At 36.3% G+C, this 20,787-nt stretch overlaps 2 protein-coding genes across 2 annotated transcripts in view; both read left to right on the plus strand.

Moving 5' to 3' along the window:
• The window catches only part of LOC124863347 (inactive phospholipase C-like protein 2), an 85,482-nt gene extending 71,090 nt beyond the window's left edge, over positions 1-14,392 (plus strand). Inside the window, exons 5-6 of the mRNA XM_047357696.1 lie at positions 5,887-5,996; positions 12,570-14,392. Coding sequence (XP_047213652.1) covers positions 5,887-5,996; positions 12,570-13,034 — 575 coding nt within the window. The 3' untranslated portion in view covers positions 13,035-14,392. The remainder of the gene's footprint in view (positions 1-5,886; positions 5,997-12,569) is intronic.
• Positions 14,393-17,341: 2,949 nt separating this feature from the next.
• On the plus strand, positions 17,342-20,520 carry LOC124863474 (orexin-like). The gene is made up of 2 exons (XM_047357858.1): positions 17,342-17,506; positions 20,070-20,520. The coding sequence occupies exons 1-2, from the start codon at positions 17,450-17,452 to the stop codon at positions 20,379-20,381; spliced, it is 369 nt and encodes a 122-aa protein (XP_047213814.1). The 5' UTR covers positions 17,342-17,449; the 3' UTR covers positions 20,382-20,520.
• The last annotated feature ends 267 nt before the right edge of the window (positions 20,521-20,787 follow it).

The raw sequence follows: 20,787 nt of genomic DNA on the forward strand, positions 1-20,787 counted from the left end.
GAATATATCACCAAACTATGCAGTAAACTGATATTTTTGGGATATTTTACAAATAGAAAAAAGGTGCAAAAGATTACAAACTGGCTTTGAAGAATCAACATTTAGTATAGGTCAATCAATACCTTACAAGTTCTCGCAATCCAAGACTTTTGAAATAAAGCATTTTTATTTTAGTCCAGATGCCAACAAGAGGTGAAGTGGCTCTATACCACTGTCAAAAATGAGAAGCATTGTTTTGTTTCATGATTTCTTTAGGTATAAAATAATTCAACTTGTGTTGAAGCAGTTGAAGGTTAATATTTGGTGTTGTTATTTCCAAAATGTCATAAAGTCCTAAGATTAAATCCTAGAAATTTAAGTTTGGTAAAATATGTGAATTTAAAAATAAGAGTGTGTAAGAACCCTGCCCTTAAACGTTTTCTAATGTTGTCTTGCTACAACCATAAACTATTTTACTGGGATTTTATGTGACAGACCAACACAAAGTAGTGCATAATTGTGAGTTGGAAGGAAAATGTTGTATGGTTTTCAAAAGATTTTACAATTAAAAATATCAAAAAGTGTTTCCCATGTATGTATTCAGCTCCTAGTTTTTTTTATTAAACCACCTGACACTGCAATTACAGCTGCAGGTCTTTTGGGGTATGACTTTACCAGCAGGGCACATCTACAGCCTGAACTAGTCTTTTTATAAAATGGTTTACGCGCAGATTGGATGGTGAATGTCTGTGATAAGCAGTTTTGCCACACATTCTCATGGGATTTTATGTGTGGTTTTTGACTTGGCCATTCTAACACATGAATAAGCTGTGATGTAAACATTTCTATTCTAGCTCTGGCTGTATGTTGCCAAAAGAGGAAGTGATTTTTTTGTTAGTGAAATGGAACCTCTGCTTGAGTCACAAGTCTTTTTCAACCTTTAACAGGTGTCTTTCAGGATTGAATTAGATTTACTGTAGCTCCTTTATCTTCTCATCAGTTCTCACCAGTTTCCCTGTCTCTGTTGAAGAAAGGCATCCCCACAGCATGATGCTGCCTCCAGCATATTTCACTTTGGGAATGATGACTTCAGAGTGATAGGTATTGATAGTTTTCTGCTACACAAAACATTTTTGTACGCAGCTAAAAAGTTCAGTTGTGTTCTTTTCTGACCAGAACACCATCTTCTGCATGCTTGCATGCAGACTTTTGGGGTTTTTCTTTCAGCAATCACTGTCTTCTTTCTACTCTTCCATAAATTAGTTTTCGAATGCAAAATGTATAGTTGTCTTGCTGACAGATTCCTACACCTGAGCTGTGGAAATCTGCAGCCCCTCCAGAGTTACCATGGGTGTTCTGGCTGCTTCTCTGATTAATGCTTTCCTAGGGGAAAACATTGAAGTTTGTTGTTGTTAAAAGAGAACTGTGGATAATCTTCAAAGGAAATGATTTTATTTTTGCAATACACAGTATGCAGTTGTGCTGTCATATATTTTTTTCTGATTAATGAACAATCGATTAATATTTAAATGTTGCCCAAAATAGATGTTGCTTTCTTTATTTATACTAGAATAGTATGGTGATGCGGGTAATACAACAGGACAAATCATCATAAAAGAAAAAGAGGTGTACCTGGAAATGAATAGATGAAAACAATTGTAAATACAGAAAAGCACACAGAGCTAAAGTTTGATAACTTCACGAAAAAGACTGATTCATCATCAATCCCATCCATATTTTATCAACTCTGTTGTTTTTGTCTATGTCCTCTTCCATGCAAACACGCTTTCTCTGCCTAACAACTGTGATTTTGTTCATTTTGTTTTTGACAGCTTTCTCGCTGTGAAAATCCAAGATAAAGACATTTCATTCCCATTTTCGTCTTTGGCTTTGTAGAGTCATTGTTTTCCCAGCTCATTTAAAGCCAGAAAAAATCCCGCTCTGTGTTTGCAATGATGACACTCCACATGGACTCTGGAGTGTGTATGAATTGGGATAAATTATGCAAATACTGGTAACGAATCTCCCTTTCACCATCTACCATTTCTTTTCACTGAAACAGGATCCACTTTATGGATCTGCATGTACGTTTGGAACACTTGTCATTATAAATGCAAAAGACGTCTGTTGTTTTTAAGGACTGTAAGCCATATTCTGTAATTGTGTGGCTATTCAGAAGAGATGTTGTCTCTTGTATCCTTCCATCTGAGCACCGCTTTCTCAGCACATACCCATTAGGGAAACAAACTATAAAGTCCCTGTCTTTCCACAGCATACCATGGGGTCACAATTTGCTTATTAGCCTGAATTTCCTGGAGTTAAAGTGACAGTAAGGAACAGGAATTACGTTAATGTTACAGGGAGATGGCTCTTAATCATTGGCACATTAAATACTCTGAGAAGCTATATTGGTACAGACCGCCAGCAGCTAATTTCGTATCCTTTACAGCTCCCTGCTTGCTGGTTTCTGCCCCATCCTGTGTTCACACTCTCCCCTTACTCAGCTCTGCACAAGCAGCAGCCCATTAACTATAGCAGATTACAAAATACTTATTTCTGTTAAATTTCTGGCTCTGGAGCTAGTATTCTGTAGTAGCACTACATCTTTTATAGTTATAAAATTAAGAAAGAGCAGCCTGAAATTGTAGATGGAGCATTAAAAAATTGACCATCAAAACATAGTAGTTTAATTTTCAATTTTACATCTTTTCCAGCCTTCTAAGATGTTCTTTTGGATGACGTTGCTATGTAAGAAAAGCCTTTCAGTTGGTTTGAGGTTTTCTCTAGTTTTGTTTTAGAAAATGCATAATTTACTTGTTCACAGCAGAGGTACAATATCTTCTCATATGTTGATAGGAAGTGCTGAAAAAATAACTTGAGATGACAGCGATTCTGTAGTTTAGAGCATCTACATGCATTGTTTCTTCAATGCCAGAAATCAAAGCTTCTGTTGCTTAAGGTCATCTTTCAGGGACAGACAGCAAGCAAGCTAAGTCTTACAGGTTTACAGGGAATTTATTGCTAAACCCTTTGGAGATTAGGAATGCCTTGGCTGCAATAAAACCTGACCCACTCTGAAGCCTAAGATGTTAGTCTCCATTGTACTACTTCAGTTTTAGCCCTATAAGCAATCCCAGACATCCATCTTTTATATATACCTGCTTAACTCTTGCTGAGTCGTTGTTATGATTTGGGGTTGTTTGGTTTTTGGTTTCTGTTTTTTTCTTATGTTTTTCACAGTTAAGGTTTTGACTTGTTCTTTTGTTATTATTCTTCTTAGATTTTGAATCATGCTTCTGTTATTTTCCTGGTCATGCTTTAGTTTTGTCGTCTTGTTCATGTTTTGTCACGTTTGGTTTTGTTTGTATATTAGAGTCTCTGTTTTTGCCGCAGCCACGTTTTGTTCTGTCTGTCAATTAGTTTATTCGGTTCACCTTTCCAAGTTAATCTGTCTCCTTGCTCCACCTGGTTTTCACTCCATATATACACACCTGTTCAGTTAGTTGTCTCGGAAACATTTTCTCATGTCTTGTTCTCATGCTCATGTCTTGTTTTCATGCTCATGTCTTGTTTTTTGATCATGCCATGCCTGTCTTGCCTGCCCGTTTGTTTTGTTCCTGCCTCCTGTAGTGAGTGAGTTTTTTGTGATTAAATCTGTTGCACTTAACGTCATGCTGCCTTCTGGTCTGCATTCTGGGGTCCTATATCTTGCAAGCTATAACAGTCGTGGTGGGGCCTGGTTCTTATATCTCCAGCAATCAATGACAAAGAGACGAGATACACTTTGCAGAGCATGTCAGTGCATCACATGGTAACAAGAAAACAAAATGTTTAAAAAAATGTTTGTTTTACTGAGGGCAGTTTAGACTCTCCAATTAATCTAACAAGCATGTCATTGGACTATGGGAGAAAACCCATGCATTCAGGTGCAGATCCTGCAAACTCAACACAGAAAGGCCCTCTGCTGGGATGTTAATTTAGGGCCTTCTTTCTACAACAATGCTTTCAACTGTTTTCAATACCAGACATTATGTGGTGAATGCAGCTCTGTTTTTCCAGTTCTTTCTCATCAATGTTAGTTAAGATATAAACGCTGGCTCTCGAAAGTGTACACGCCTATTTTAAAATGAATTTTGAGAACTAAAAAAACTGAGAACATGATGTATTTATGCTTTTTTTAATAACTGTACAGTATTTTTATGCTGTATATTGTGCCCTTACTGTACAGTCTCAGTCTTATTTTTTATATATATTTTTTACCTTTGTGTGTACCGTCATGCTTCCATTTGTCTTTCACTTTCCTGCTGGTATGCCTGAATTTCCTCGTTATGGGACAATAAAGGATACTTCTATTCAGTTCAAACTTTCCTCTTTTAATGTGACATTGAACCTGCAGCACTCAGCTGATGAACAAACAAATCTGTTAAAGGATGTCCACAAACTTGTACTTTTTTGCAACACCTTTTGATGCAATTCCAGCATTCCTTCTTCTTAAACAGCTTGCATTAATCAGAGACAACGTTTTTAACTGTAATTAAAGTTCAGCTCTTTATTAAAGTTCAGCTGTCCTAGTAGGATTCTTTTTAAATTTGCATCCTCTAGCTAAAGCAATATTTTACAAAAAGGCTACAAAGTATCAAACATAATCCACAGCATATAGCATGGTACACTAAAGGCAATATTTAGATAAAACATGGAATAACCATACTAAAACCAAATATTTCCCAAAAGTGATAAAAAAGAAGAAATGGGAACTGGTCAGGGAGACTGAGAGACTGGCAGCAGCACTAAAGAATATACGAGAATGTCTTCATATATCTAGACTTAGAGTAGGTTTCAAAATTAAAAACTTTTAAACTCTTGCAAAGCAAACATTCAGGCCTAGTTAAAACTTCCCAAAACCTTGTGGTGCGATGGAACTAAAGTTGAACTTCTGATTAACATTTCAACATTTTCACCAGATAAGTTTGGTTCCAAAACAGCACAGGACAACACTAAAAGAACACTGTACGTACCTTTCTTCATGTGGAACTAGACTTTTGTCTAGTTGGATGAACTCATGAATAATACCAAATATCAGTCAGGTTTTGACCCAGACCTTAAGTTATCTGCTTGAAAGCACAAAGGTCATGAGGGCTTTTATTATTAGCATCACTATGAGTCCAGCCATTTACTAAAACTAACAAAAGAATAGTTTCCCCTGAAGAAAACAGAAAAGTTTCGAAGTACACAAGCCTAAGTCCAGTCTCACTAAATCTGATAGAAAATGCTTGAGGTCTCTTTAGAAGATCTGGTAGAAATGGAAAAAACCTTTGCAAGGTATAGCGAGCAAATGTTTCCAAGTAAAAATGTGGGACAAAGTAGTTAAATCTTGTGCAAACTTATGCAACCAGGTTATTGCAGCTTTTTATTTTATATGTTTCTTTCTTCTAACAGATTTGTTTGCAGGTGTCATTTTTGTGTCACAAAATGTTTCCACTTTAACAGAGGTGTTCACACTTTTTAAGCCCACAGTAATATTGAATATAAAATTTTTCCACATTTCATTTGATCAGTTACTACTATACAAAGACGGGTTTTTGTGTTTCCTCGTGTCTGTTGTTGTCTTGAATAACAAATCTTTTAGCAAACGTGCCTTGACTTTGAAACCTGCTTTATGTAAGACCTTTAAGATCTTAACAGGACAATACAAATGTTGTTATTCCAAAAGTCACGCATATACTTATGCAATACTGATGTCTTTCATGGGTCCATGCTTATAAAAATGTGTTGACTTCAATAAATTAATAATCAGCTTGTTTTATTTTATTAAAATACTAACCTCCAATGTAGACTATAGCCTTCTTAGAGGTATTTGTGTTTTTGGAAATTGCTTTTTGGTCAAACATGTCTGTTTGTCCAATCCAGGTCTGGACTTCCATGAAGATCTGCATCGAATTGGAGTAAAGGAGGGTCTGAAAGGCCGTAAACTTCAGAAGGCCATGGAGAGCTATGCTTGGAACATCACCGTGCTTAAGGTGAAAAAAACATCACCTATCACGAGGCTTCAAACACAACTAATTTTATTTCACTGCAATATATTTAGAGTACAGACAACTGTTATGAAAGATAGGAAGTTGAAGGATTATCTTAAAAACTGCAACCAGCTGGACAAGCAGTCCTAGGCACTGTTACAGAGATTTAACCACATGATGTCTTAAGACAGCTTCTTGGGCTAATTGCGTCTCTCTCCTTCCTAATTCCTAAATCTCTTAAGTAATTAGTGTTCATTCCAAGCATTATTTCATTTATTTGCTCTTGTATCTATCTTAACAAGACTTGGATCATTCACACTTGCTGGAAGACATACAGCTACACGTATTTGGCCATATGTCCATGAGTAAAATATGATGCATTCTTGTCACTGCTTGCCCTGTGACTCCAGAAAAAAGGCCAGCCAATCCGCTCATCTCATTGCCTCTTTGAATACCGGTGATAGGAAGCTAAATGCGGACAGAGCATAGTTCGTATAATACCTCATTGCATCACCTTGACATCAGTTACTTGTAACTGATATTGACGATTGCACTTTATAAAAGCTTCAACCAGACGTTTATACTGTTGATTCTAATTTCCTTAACTTTTATGAGGGGTTATATGTCATCACAGTTTACTTTAGTCCAAGTAGATGTCTTTTAAGTACATATGCTGATGCATGTTTTTAATGATGTATATGTAGTTAAATACTACAATTAGTTATGTTGAGTTTTCTGATAATATTCTGATTCTTTCTGACAAGCTCAAGAGTCTGTGGGCAGACTTTAAAATCAAAGAAATAAATCAAAGCTGAAAGGAATAATAACACATAATCATTAGAAAGGTTTTGTGATTTTAGGTTTTCACAGAGCTGTGCATCCTTGAACTTCTGGCAAGGTATTATTTAATGCTGAAGGATCCTTGTTTATTATAGCCATTAATCGCCAAAATCTAAACAATGTCCTCATCAATGCTAATATTTAACTCTACCAAACACACTCACAGTAATAGTTATATGTCTAAGTGGTGGGCACCCAGGACACAATCATGTGACCAAATCTAAAACTGTTACTTCTCTATCTCCATGTAGCGGTTAGCTGTGCTACAGTGCTAATATTAGTAATATTAGTAATATAATGGCCTTTTAAAAAGGATTCTTATTACAAGGGTGTCACAACCGACATCACATGATAGACAAAACCAATGAGCTCAAAACATACTGATGGCCATAGTGTTGTGCAACAATAGGTTTGGCTTGGCTGTGAATAACTGTTAATAAGTGTCAAAGGCAGTTTCTAAGAAAGTTAGTCATTTTAATCAAAATTTCCAAGTCGAGGCACCACCTAATTATCAGGAAATAATAGCCCTTGGTCTCTGTCAGTTATTGTTCTATAAATACCTGCCTGGTGAGGTGCGGTATTATGGAACAAAAGATGGAGTGAATTTGCGCCTTGGTGTTTTTAAAAAAGGAAGGAAAACTGCTTCATAATTAGAGACAACATCTCTTCTTGAGGATTGTAAAATTCTTTCAGATTTTTTCAGCAGGGGCTCAGACAGCCAGTTTCAGGTGCCAAGTCTTATTTTTGGCCAGGGTACAGTCACAGGTTACACAAACAACAGACTGTATTTTACTTTAGCTTTTCTACAGTTTCCTTAAAGATGCTGTCTTTTACTCAGTCAGTCCTTCCCAATGCAGCTTGTGGAGAGCTGCGGCAAAGAAAAATAAATGCTGCTGAGTTTTCTAGATCTATGATGTCACAGGGAATTCCAGCTTTGACTCCACCTTCCTGGGAACTGTCATGAAAATCGGTTAATACTGTGAAATCCTGGGAATTTTTTTCCAGTCTCTTGTGTTCTCTGTGTGTAGTACAGTCCTTTTTTACCTCCCATGTGCTGGACTTAACAATTGATTACATAAAAATTTCTGAACTAGTGAAGGTTCCAGTAAGCACTTTTGGGACTATAATCTCGAAGTGGATACTGCATCATTACACCATAAACCGCCCATGACCAGCTGCTCCCCGCAGGATTTCAGACAGAGGAGGTAAAATATTTATTAAAGACCCAAGGACTATTTACCTTTGTTAAAGCACATTTAGATTTTGCTGAACAACATGTAGACAAGCCTGTGAAATAGTGTGAGAATTTATTGTGGTCAGATTAGACCAAAGTTAAAGTATTATTAGATGCCATAATACAGACCATGTTTGGAGGTCAAAAGGCACTGCATATTGGCCCAAGGTAGGATAAATGGACGAATGTACCGAGACATTGTTAATAAAAATATGCTGCCATCTCACCAGGATGATGAAGATAAAAGGAAGGTTTCAGAAAGACAATGATCTCAAGTCCCCTTAAAGGAAACTCTCAATTTGTTTCAGAGAAAATGAATGAAGCTGCTAGAATAGCCCAGCTCAATCACCTGACCATAATCTTACATCTGTGGAAAGAAGTAAATCTCAGAGTTCATACAAGGGGCCTGTGAAACATTCAGGATTTTGTAACAGTTTGGAAGAATGGGCCGACATCAAACTGGAGCAATGCATGCGGCTAGTTTCTCCATACAGGAGGCGTCTTGAAGCCGTCATAACCATCAATGGCCTACGTACAAAATATTTCATACATTTCATTATGCATGTTGTCTTATTTCTATGTCATTCCGTTTTATTACACATGAATTATGGACATCTATGGTGTCAAAAAGGGTGTTGAATCTATGCCATGCGATCAGTTAATCACATTTTTGTCTGTATTGATGTATCATCACACAGTTGCTACAGATTTGTCGGCTGCACAATGATGAAAGTCTCTCGTTCGCCACTTCCCAAAGATGCTAAACTTAACAGAAATTTGCTGACTGTGGACCATTGTATAAATGCCAGGGCCTAAATCTGAGTGCCGCAGCTGAAATCCAGACTTATGACCAGGCAACATTTCTCCTGTTTATTATTATTGGATTTTAGTTAGCCTGTAAAGTGACTGATAAATTGTAGATATACATATATTTTTAAAATCTTCAACAATAATCATAACTGAAATAATTTCTCATGTATATTTGATTACAGAGATGCTATGGCAATAGTTTTCCCACAATCTGGCAAAATATTACGTAATGCTGAAGAAACTATATTATTCTTTTAAACTCCAGTATCTAAACAATGTCCTCAACAATGCCAGAATTGAAAATGTTTAAACATTCTCACTGCAATAAATATTTAACTGTTTGGCACTCGGCAAAAATCAATAAACAAATCTTGAACTCTGATTTCCTGTACCAGCTAGCTGTGCTACAGTGTTAATTACAGTTGGCACAAGTGGAAATTATTTTGAATTATTATAAATAACTAAATTACTTCTATAACTATATTTGTTTAAAGTGCCTGTCTTATTTTTCAAATGTATTTTTTTTTTTGCTGGGGTTTGCTGCTATAGCAGCCAACCACTTCCTGCTCTAAAGGTTTCTCTCCAAAGGTTTTGTTTTGTTTCACCTCCCTATGTTATTACTGTTACTGTAGAAATGGTGCTGTCAGTTTGACCTGGTTTCAGACCTTTTTGCAGCTTACAACCCCAACAATCTTCATGTTTTAACTAGAACAGTCTGAAGGCTTATCTGAGAGGCAACAGTCATGGTTTCAGGTTTTTATGAGCATGCTACTTGTGGTTTGTGAAGATAAATCTAAAGCATTACTGTAAACGTAAAAAGGAGAACAGGATGCTGAGAAGCAACAAGCTGTACTCATCTAGAAAATTAGCAAGCATTTTAATCTCAGAATGTCTATTTATTTAACCTCTCCATCATCTCCCCTGACCCTGTTCCATCTATATCTACCTAACCCATCCATCTCCACCATTTCCGTTTGTCCTTTAAGTTGCCCGCTTCCCTGTGTAAAACTGAAAGCCATCTTGACATCCGCACAACTCCTCCTCCTCTTCCTCCCATTCTTAATTTATAATCTCTCTCTCATACAGAACATTTGGTGTGAGCCTAGAGCCTGTTTGCCAAGGCTGGCAGTCATACCTTGTTATTTCACCCCTCAACCTTTTTCAGATTCTCAGCAGGCTGGAAAGTGCTAGCTGGTAAAAGCTTGGGACAGAGAAATAGGCAGCTGAGTGGAAAAGAAGAGGTGTCCTGTCTTTCCTTCTCAGCTTCACAAACTCCCATTTCGACTGTACTTTGACAGTGACAGAAAGATCAGAGCTGTCATGGCAGATTATGTTTTTTGCACATTTCTGTCACTCATTGTACCTCTGTCAAACGAAAACCAGAAGCAGAGAGACAAAAAGGGCAGTTTTGAAGCGAATGTCAAGCCTATTGAAGTTCTTCTTTAAAAGAATAAAAAGCTCCTTAAAAAACTCATGGTAATGTGTGCTGTAATTAAAATGTCTCTAATGAATGCAGATTTAATGACGTCTCTACAAAAATACTTCAGATTGTTGGCAGCCATTACAATTTCGGCCTCTTTGGTTGCACCTTTAACTCTTTCTTTCAATGCCTGCCTTACGACCTATAAATAATATGCAGTAAATTCAAGGTATTTCAAAGGAATTGTCTTTTAGACAAAAAAAATGTAACTGTTATTCAGTAAGGGTACTACAGTGGGATAAGGTGGGTATCACTGCTTTGTTTTAGCCCCCTGTGGATCGCTTTGGGCCAGTTGTAGGAGTGAATACATCAACAAGAAGCGCAATCATTACTTGCTTTTTGCAGCTCAGGACCAGCTTCATGCTGTCTGTCATAGCCTGTTTCATAGGCTGTGAGTCATGAGTTACATAATTTTTATTTTTTAAACATATGACTTATTCATTCTCCTGTTTTTTATGCTGGAATGTCTTGGATAAAAGGCCACTTGGAAAGCATTAGCATCACCTGGGAGCTGAACGTTGACTGTTTAGTGGAGGGCAGCACATTTACTCCGTCTGCAATATGTCAGACTGCCATGTGCATTGTATTTGCTTAACATTTACCCTTCACTGTGTAGTACAATAGGTTAGCATGTGTCACTTCAGTGGGACGTCACTTAAAAAATATGTCACAGTAAGGGGGGAAATATTTACAGAATCACAGATCTGAAGCTCATGTCAGAGTGGGCAAACTGGAGAACACAAGCTCAAATTATTCTTGTTACTCTTTTTTTTAATCATTTAATATTTAATATATATATATAAAGGTGTGTGTGTGTGTACTTCTTCCACACGGAAATACCTCCACCCTATTTCCACACAGCAGAGACAGCTAGCTTAGGGAAGCAGGCTGAAAATGGCCATGGCCCAGATTTACTTGACAATGCTGTGCACACAGAAAACCTGTCCTGACCACTTCCTTCATATATGGCATACATTCATCTCTGGGATGCTTAAATAAAGAGCAGAAAACATAGTGGTAACATTATCACCATATGAGAGCACAGTTCACCAACAGAGAGGAGCTGTACAAACTGCTGGCATACATCCAGCGGCGTTTCAGTGGGTTTGTACTGCCCCCTTCTGGTTGTTTTTGGTTAATGCAAAAATAAATTAAAAGAATAACAAGGCGTTTAAACACAAAAAGGATTTCATATTATTTTAATCCAGGCTAAGTGTAATAAGTAAGTATCAAGTATTCAAAGGTCATTCTGGAGTTGTTGCCAAAAGTTCCACAATGTAATAATATTTTGTTTAGCACATGTAATAAATAAAATAAATAGGTCAATGCATTTCATAATTATTTAAATGTGGCAGATAATTAAAAGTAGAAATAAATTTTGAATGTGAAATTAAAAAATTTATATTCAAGTATTTAATTATTTCATGGTTAGTGTGCAGTAAAGGATCATTTAAAATGTCACAGCATTTGATTAGTTGAACTGCATAGCAAGTCAGTTTCAGACAAATTACATTAACAGGAGCTCAGCATTCACTGAGACTCTGATGGGAAAGGCTGACAACCAAAATAAATTCATAATGTATGGAAAGACAAAACCATCAAATAAATAAATTGTGAAATAATTATAGTTACATTTAAAAAGATAAATTTTATTAACAACATATTTCAATGTATTATATATTTGATAAGCTAACTATTTGTTTTTTGATTTATATAATCAGAACAATTAACTAATATTTTAGTCATTTATTGATGTATTGAATTAAATAATCAAATACATAAGTTTCCAATAATGTGTCCAATGTGTAATGCACTGACTGAAATTTTTATTAAGTATATTTTAAAACCATATATAATTACTATTTCATTGTTTTCTTATTCCAGTGATGCAGTGCAAATAATAATTTAAACCATCAGAGCAGCTTTTCAGATAGAACTCAATATTTATAGCATTCAACTGGGAATAATTAAAGTAAAGTGAAATACGCATTCTCAAGTAAAGATAGTAAAGATATATTTAGTAAATTATGTAATTTATATATTAAATAAATTATCTTTTCAGTTCTACTTAATAAAGGACCCTTTTAAGTCATATACCTATATGTTTATTTATTGTATTTAGGTGCATTTGGACCTCCACAGTTTTCTTTCTGATTCAAACTTGACTTTAACACAATATTTACACATCTGTCTCTTTTTTTCTTAATCTCAGGGCCAGGCAGACCTGCTGAAGCACGCAAAGAATGAGGGATTGGACACTTTGCGTCAGATCCACTGTGCAGCTCAGTCCTGCGGCCTTAGTAAAAATGGAGCGTCTTCCCCGCAACTTCCTCACCATCCTCACCAACAGCCACCACAAGTACAGCAACAGCCTCAGGCCAAGCTCCACCCACAACCTCTGCTGCTCCACCCACCCCACACTCCTCTGCAGCCCCATACTTCACCTCAGTCATATCTCCACACCTATCAACAGCAATATTCCCAGCTGCATTCCCAGCCACTTTCTCTCCCTCCCATCCAAACTGTTTTAAAACCGCCGGCCTACCCACATCCTCCACCCTTACCCGCAAATCAGTTCCAGTCACAAAGCCAGCAGCAGAGGGTGGCAGCATCTCTCGATACCATCGCAGAGAGAGAAAAAGAGATGGTCAGCGACGGTCCTGCAGGATCCTGCTGACTAGCAGCCTGCGCCCACAGTGAATCCCACCAAATGAGAGACAGAGAGATAGAAAAGCATAAGGAAGCAGAGGGAAAACTGGGTACTAATGAGGAAGGAAAGGTAGAGGACGTTACAGAGAAAGTTAAAGAGGCGATGGCAGTGAAAAGAAGTCACCGCCGTATTCGAAGCGAAACACAAGTCTGAGAAAATACACAACAGATTTAACATTCAAGTCATACATTTCTAAACAGGATGTTCTTATCTCAATTGTGAGCATAATCCATTTCAGCATGAAATGCCTTCTACCTTGCAAGAACTAAAAAAGAGGAACATTTTGGGCTCGTGTTTCTGGTTAGGAATGTAGTCCGTAGGCTGATCAATGACAAAGCTATCGGTCTCTCTCTGGGCATTGCTAGTTACATGCGAATTCACAATGTACACTAGCTCTGTGGGTGCAGGCTTTACCTCACATCAGTGTTTTATGCCACAAATATGCCTTTTTTCATTTCAGAGGCACTTCATGTGTTTTGAGATTTTATTTTCTCATATTCTCACGCCTCTCCCAGCATTTTAGATGTAATGCTCAGCATATACCCTCACATCTTTCCATAATGAGGGTGCGTTTTTAATTTTAAATGCACAAATTAGAGCAGCTCTGCTAGGCTGAGCACTGTAGGAGTCACAAATGACCTTTTTAGCACAAACCAGGGAGCATTATAGTATAGAGAAAAAAAATGAGCATTTGTTCAGTGTTCGTTCATTTATGCATTTTTAAGCTGCTGTCAACCTCCATCAGGCAGTCCATATCTCTTGGGTTGTGCATTCAGGTTTGAGTTCATTCCTGGACACTCCCCATAAGATTTTTTTGTCCTCTACCCAGGGGCTCTGCGTATGATGTTATGTAAGTTGATGTTTTGGTCCCCAGGGTGGAGCTAACCCACATCCTTCAGTGGCGGAGCTCAGTCAAAATCACAACTGGAATATTTGACTCTCCCTTTTAGAGGTGAAAGGTCAAAATCACCATGGTACTGCTGTCTGTGGAATAACACACTAACTATAGATGTAAACTTTATGTACAATGTATGAAGGGAACATATATTGCTATAAATCTCAGACAATTATGATTGATATTCTTATTGTTGTAGGTTTTATTGATATTGAGATTCTTTTTTTAACATTACTTCCACATGTACAGTGTTTTGACTCCTGTTGTTCTGTGGATCGGATCAAGACATTTGGAAAGGTAACGATGGGTTACAGGTTAGCGCCACAACACAAGGTTCAAATGATGAAATGACAGATCTTTCACTTAAAAGTGAGTGTGTAAACTGTAAGAGCTCCTTTGAGTTGCCCATTAAAGCTGGCTTCATTGGTTATTCTGTCTCCTTATGTTCATTTTTGTCTAACAACACATAGACACCCTCTAAACAATAACCAGTTTAATTAATATAAACAATTTTGTAAAACATTTTTGACACTTTTTGGTAATTTAAACATAGGTGTCTTGTCCACATAAACCTGGATTACACATTTTTAATCCTCTATTTTAATTTGATTGGAAGATGGTCTTTTTATCTGAAACAATAAGGCTGAAGAAGTACTTTGTTTTGTTACCTGTTGCTGCACCTGCTAGTCAGCTGGCTAAAAGAAAACTTTTTTTTTTGTTCTAAAAAAAAAAAAAGAAATTACATTTTTTGAAATATTTTCAGTAACAGAAAATGCTGACAGATGTGGTGTGGAAACTAAAGAAGCACGCCCAGTCATTCTTGTCAAGACAACTAAGAGAAAAGGCCGTGACAATTACAAAGACACAAAAACAATAAGAAGAGACGGTAGGGGCCTAGGGCGCAGGGAAATGACAGTCCAGTTTGGACTGGAAGTAATATTACATTTTAGAGTAGCCAAGCACGAGTGCCGACTTAAATCCGATAGAGAATCTGTGCAGGTGACTAAGGATTAGGGTGATGGCAAGGACCATTCCAACCCGAAACAATTGAAGCTCATCACCAAAGATAATTTGTCAAAATATCAGTGGAAACATGCAAAAACCTGATCAGTAATTATAAGAAAGGTTTGATTGCTGTAATGCTACTGAAAATGTTTCCACTTATTTTTGGCATGCCATTTGTTAATAATAAACTCTAAATAAAAACAGCTAAACAGATTTTTCCTAAATCAATACTCCTTTTATATGTTTGTGCCTATATCCATGTATGCATGTGTGTTTAGGTGTGTGTGTGTGTGTGTGTGTGTGTGTGTGTGTCTGCATGTTAGGGCTACTTTAGTTAATCTTATCTCGGTAATGATGTTTAAATCTATAGTTAGTATGTCTGTTAAGCAGCAGACTGCAAGCTGGTTTCCTGAGCAGATAGCACAATGAATTATTCAGCTAATTTAACCTTGTTATACTTGTATTGCGCTATAAAAAACAGATGGGCATAAAAGTATATTATTTTGTGTAGTAATTTAGCTGTTTATTCTATATTACTGATCAGTCTATATATCGAAATTCAAACTAATGTTAAATATAACATTATCTGCATATTAGGGCCACTAGTAACTGTGATATAGTGAAACGGGGGTTACTTTTACACAGTGAGAAGCTGATTCTGGCCCATGGCTGTTGTCGGTCTTGTTAAATGAATGAACCCAGATAAAACTGAAACAAGACAAACTGATTCATTCAGCAAATAATTCAAAATTAGTTCACCCAAATAGTTATATTGAAAACAGCCAGTTTTAGATGAATTACATCCAAGAGTCTATCAGGAGCCCAGAAACTCATCTACTAGTTTTAGACAAACATGCATTACAAGCAAACAGACCACAGGTGTGGATGTTTACCTTTAGTAACCAGTTAAACTTGGATGTATCACGGTGTTTTCCAAAGACTTCTATGCATATATATAAGAACTTTTGCACACTATTATATTTTGAAAATAATGAATTTTCAACCCAGTAAAACATCTAGTTGATTTGTGAAATGCTCTTCAATAAGCAAAATAAACAGTCATAGTCAATAAATTGGAATGTGTATTCTGTTAACAGTGTGTAAAAGTACAGTTTTTATTTAAAAGTGTTTAAAGGGGGAATATTGCAAACAGAATAAGTGACCTTTTTAAATGGCTTTCTGAGCCAGAGGGACTTCTGCCTGCCTGAGTAAAAGGTATTACAAATGTACTTTCTTTATTAGTCTTGTGTAATATTCTTATCCCAACTATCTTCTTTTCATTAGCTGTGAGTGGAAAATTGTCATAATTAAGATTCATAATGTGTTTCATTTAGTAAATTGAGTTACAGAAACAAATTAACTTTTTATGAAGATTCTATTTATCAAACGAGTCTAAATAACACAACAAACTAAACCTACTATTTTTGTAACATGTGAATGGATTTTTGTTCAAATAAATGAAACATCGCATTAGCTGTTTTTTTCAGGTCAGGAATAAACAACATTCTGATGCTAAATGAGACCCCAAATGTAAATGGGGAGAGTTTACACATTGACCGAACGGAGACCTGTTCAAACAAACACGGGTAACTCCTTAGAATACATTGATAGCAGCCCTCACATTCAATTTAAAGTAATCAATAAGCTTCCCAAATGCTTAATTGATTACTTCTGATGCACTGTGAGGCAAAGTTACTTCTCTTGACTTAAAAATATTTTTTTTATCGATCTAGGCTTTTCATTCTGCCATGAAAGGGTCCATGTATTTAAAGCAGTGCTTCCTGTTGTCCATAAGATGGCAATAAACATTAGCTAAATGGATGTTAGAATGAGAACAACATTTTGTGGCTGCTTTTAAGTTGTTGTCCTGACGTTTTGACATGAAATTCGTGTTTGTTTATTCATTATTAACCTGAGGGTTAGTTGTTCATTTATATAGATCCTTACCTAACCCCACCTGAACCTCTTGATGTTTTTAGTTGTGCAAATCTCCAGAGGAGGCTCTCAGTAACAGGACACTGCCCAGACCTTTGTTGATGTGTCACTATAGACCTTTTGTATGAAAAATGAAGGCACATAGAGCCATGCTCATTAGCATGCCCTTTAAAAAGCTTGTTAGTTTTTATTTATTTGTGTTATATTTTTGAGTTTACTGGACACATTAGATTTAGTCTTTTACTACTCATAGTGATGGTATGTGTTAATAATCCTTCCCTTTGCAGCCACAAAGACATACCTGTAGCTTGTCAAATCTCCATGGAAATGGTCTCTATCAGAGGTCTAATTAACAGTCACAAGCTTGACAGCAAACTTTAAATGAGCATGAAGCAGAAAAAAAGGATTTGTGGTTTTGTCTGTTTGTGGCTGGCCTGAATGACGTTAAAGAGGACCGATGATGTGGACACAGTAGGACCATATAAAAGATACGTCCTTCTGTAGGAAATAAGAAGATCAGAGGATTCGCCATCACACAAGAGTGAAGATGACATGGTACAACACCAACTTCCAGAACACTGCTGGGATGGACACATCTCACAAGGTAAGACATTTTAGAGTACGGTAAGTTTTTGTACAAAGGAACAAATAGCATTTGATGTACTCAATAGAGCCTTGTTTTAAATGTATCACACTCATAATCAGTGATCCAAAAGTAACACAATGAAGCAGTTCTTAGTTCTAGTGACACTACATTTTCTTCTCATTTATAATTTTGGCTTCCTTGAAAAAGGACTTTGTGTTAATGAATAAATCAAGAAATTGAAGTAAAATGTATAATAAGATCATTAGTATTAAAATAAAAATGCAATAGGACCAAACAAAAATAAAACTTGAAGTAGAAGTTCTACAAATAATTCAACAAAGGTTAAAACTGTAAATGTTTTATTTATTTAACACTCAGGTCTTCTGGAAGGATGTTCTAACTGTGAGAGTTGTATTGAGTGTATGACCCTAATTTTAGACACCAACAGAAGACCTTTCTCAGAAGAATGGTAGGGTCTAGACATTTTCAATAGTAAATGCAAACATGTTGAACTAAGACAGTTAATACCAATAAAATAAAACCATAAAATCCATGCTAAAAATGCACAGGTAGCAAATTTACTGACTTTAAAATCTATGTGATGTGAGCTTACACTCTGGTCCTCATCCTCATGCTTGCAGATCAATTTAATAAAAGAGGAGAGGAGCCATGCTCTTCGGATGACCAGAAAACTGATAGCATTGCAGTTGTCAATTCTGCATTTTATGAAAGTATCTGCATTAGAACCTAAGCAGAAATGACTGAACACTCGGGATGATCTTCATATAAGATTTTTTCTTTGTATCATTTTTAATGTAATTTTAAAAAGAATTACATTTGGATCAAATCTACCACTCAGGTTTTTGACTTGGCGTGCACAGTTAGTTGCCAATATGCAAGGTTGAGCTATGTTTTTCTCTCTCTTAACGTCTGTGCCAATAACTAAGACTTCAGTTTAGCAGGGAATATTGTCCATGACTTGATATCCCAACTACATTTCTAACGTTCATCAGTTATCAGGAGATATGACGTATCAGAGTTACGTTTTTGTTTTATTGTTATCTGAATTTTCTGTTTTTAACAGTTGATTTTTGTTATTTGAATAAATTTTCTTAATTATTATAATATTATTATTATAAATAAATTGTAAAATAAAACATATACTGTCGGTTATGCGTTTAACATACATTTTAGTTTGCTAATTACCTCTGGCGATGCCTTTCCAACACAAACAGTTGTACTCACCAACAAGCCCATTTAAAACCAAAATTACAATTTTTGTTAGATGAGGATTTTTATAACTGGATATCAGTCTGCACAACAACTGAGAATGCAATAGAATGCATTTGTGTGGAATTATTATGTAATATTTATGGAATTATTATGTAATATTAGTATGGAGTTATTGCATTAAATATACAGTACAGACCAAAAGTTTGGACACACCTTCTCATTCAAAGAGTTTTCTTTATTTTCATGACTATGAAAATTGTAGATTCACACTGAAGGCATCAAAACTATGAATTAACACATGTGGAATTATATACTGAACAAAAAAAAATTAAATAAAACCCATTTATAAGGCTTGAAATCCCACTTATTAAACCTGACAGGACACACCTGTGAAGTGAAAACCATTTCAGGTGACTACCTCTTGAAGCTCATCAACAGAATGTCAAGAGTGTGCGGAGCAGTAATTAAAGCAAAAGGTGGCTACTTTAAAGAACCTAGAATATAAGACATATTTTCAGTTGTTTCACACTTTTTTGTTCAGTATATAATTCCACATGTGTTAATTCATAGTTTTGATGCCTTCAGTGTGAAGCTACAATATTCGTAGTCATGACAATAAAGAAAACTCTTTGAATGAGAAGGTGTGTCCAAACCTTTGGTCTGTACTGTATGTGTTGGGGCATTTTTTTTATCATTTCTGTATAGACAGATGACTAGGCAAGGTAGAATTGTTGCAGTGTATAATAATTAAGTTCAGGTTGGATCAGTCCAAAACAATCTAGATTTTAAGTTAGACATGATCACTGCTGTCCAAATTTCTTTAAAAATAACTGCGAAGTTGTGTTTTACTGAGGCATCAGAATCAGAAGCTACAGAACCGAAAGCAACTTTAGGCTGCAGCAGGAGAACAGGGATATTTTCTTACAATGCTTATGCTGTGTAACACTGGGTGAGGTGAGGTTGCCCACTCCTTTTGATGGCTCATTCAATTAAGCAATAGAAAACTGGACTGAGGGACTCACAAGTGTGTTCCACCTTGGGCAATGAGCCATGTTGCCCAAATCAAAACCTTTGGATTGCACTGCTACTATCCAAACAATCGATCAATACACTGAGAGACCAACATTTTTCACTAGTTTTTACAGGGATTTGTATCAATATGAGGCATTCTAAACAAAGAATTGAAACTTGTATTTTTCAACCTGTTTCAGTATCTATACCTACCATGTTAAATAATGCTTCTTGCTTATAAAGATATGCTCAGTATTAGCTACATGCTAGAAAATTTACAAAAGTTGAATATATATATAAAGAAATACATTCTAAATCTAATTTCTTCCTCAAATAGAAGGCTCTGGTGTTCATGTTGCTACTGCTGCTGGCTCAACTGGGATGTAACGCGCAGAGTGTGCCTGAGTGCTGCAGACAGCCAGCTAGCTCCTGTCGCCTCCAAGTGCTGCTGTGTCGTTCCGGCAGCAAGAGCATGGGGGGAACCATCACAGGAGATGCAGCCGCTGGGATTCTCACACTGGGTAAACGGAATGAGGATGAGTTTCATTTGCAGAGCCGACTCCATCAACTTCTTCATGGCCACAAGAACCAAGCAGCTGGGATACTGACTATGGGGAGGAGGACCGCAGAGAGGGATAGAGAGAGATAAACAGACTAGTTGGGTCTCTCAAGAAATGCTATTGTGACACTTTTGCCTGTATAAACTAATAATGTTCATACAATGTTTATAGAAATATTTTAATTATATGAAATATTGTATGTAAACAAATAAAGAAAATTTAATAATTTACTTTATCTGTTTGAATATAATTTCAAAGAGATTTAGAAATTTGTGGTGATGTAATTAAATATTTAAGCTGATGATGTGTCTTTAATAAAGTGTGAATGAAGAACATATCGATGAGTCACACTAACATTGATCTAAATGCATTTAAACTCTATTTTGACCGAAGCAGAAAACATTTGTTTTATATTTCGCCCCTCCACCATGTAGAAGAAGGTTATGCTTCTCCTGTGGATGGTATAAACAACAGAGGATGGTGATTAAAAAAAGC

The sequence above is a fragment of the Girardinichthys multiradiatus genome, chromosome X, assembly GCF_021462225.1.
Source record: "Girardinichthys multiradiatus isolate DD_20200921_A chromosome X, DD_fGirMul_XY1, whole genome shotgun sequence".
In the NCBI taxonomy this organism is placed as follows: Eukaryota; Metazoa; Chordata; class Actinopteri; order Cyprinodontiformes; family Goodeidae; genus Girardinichthys; species Girardinichthys multiradiatus.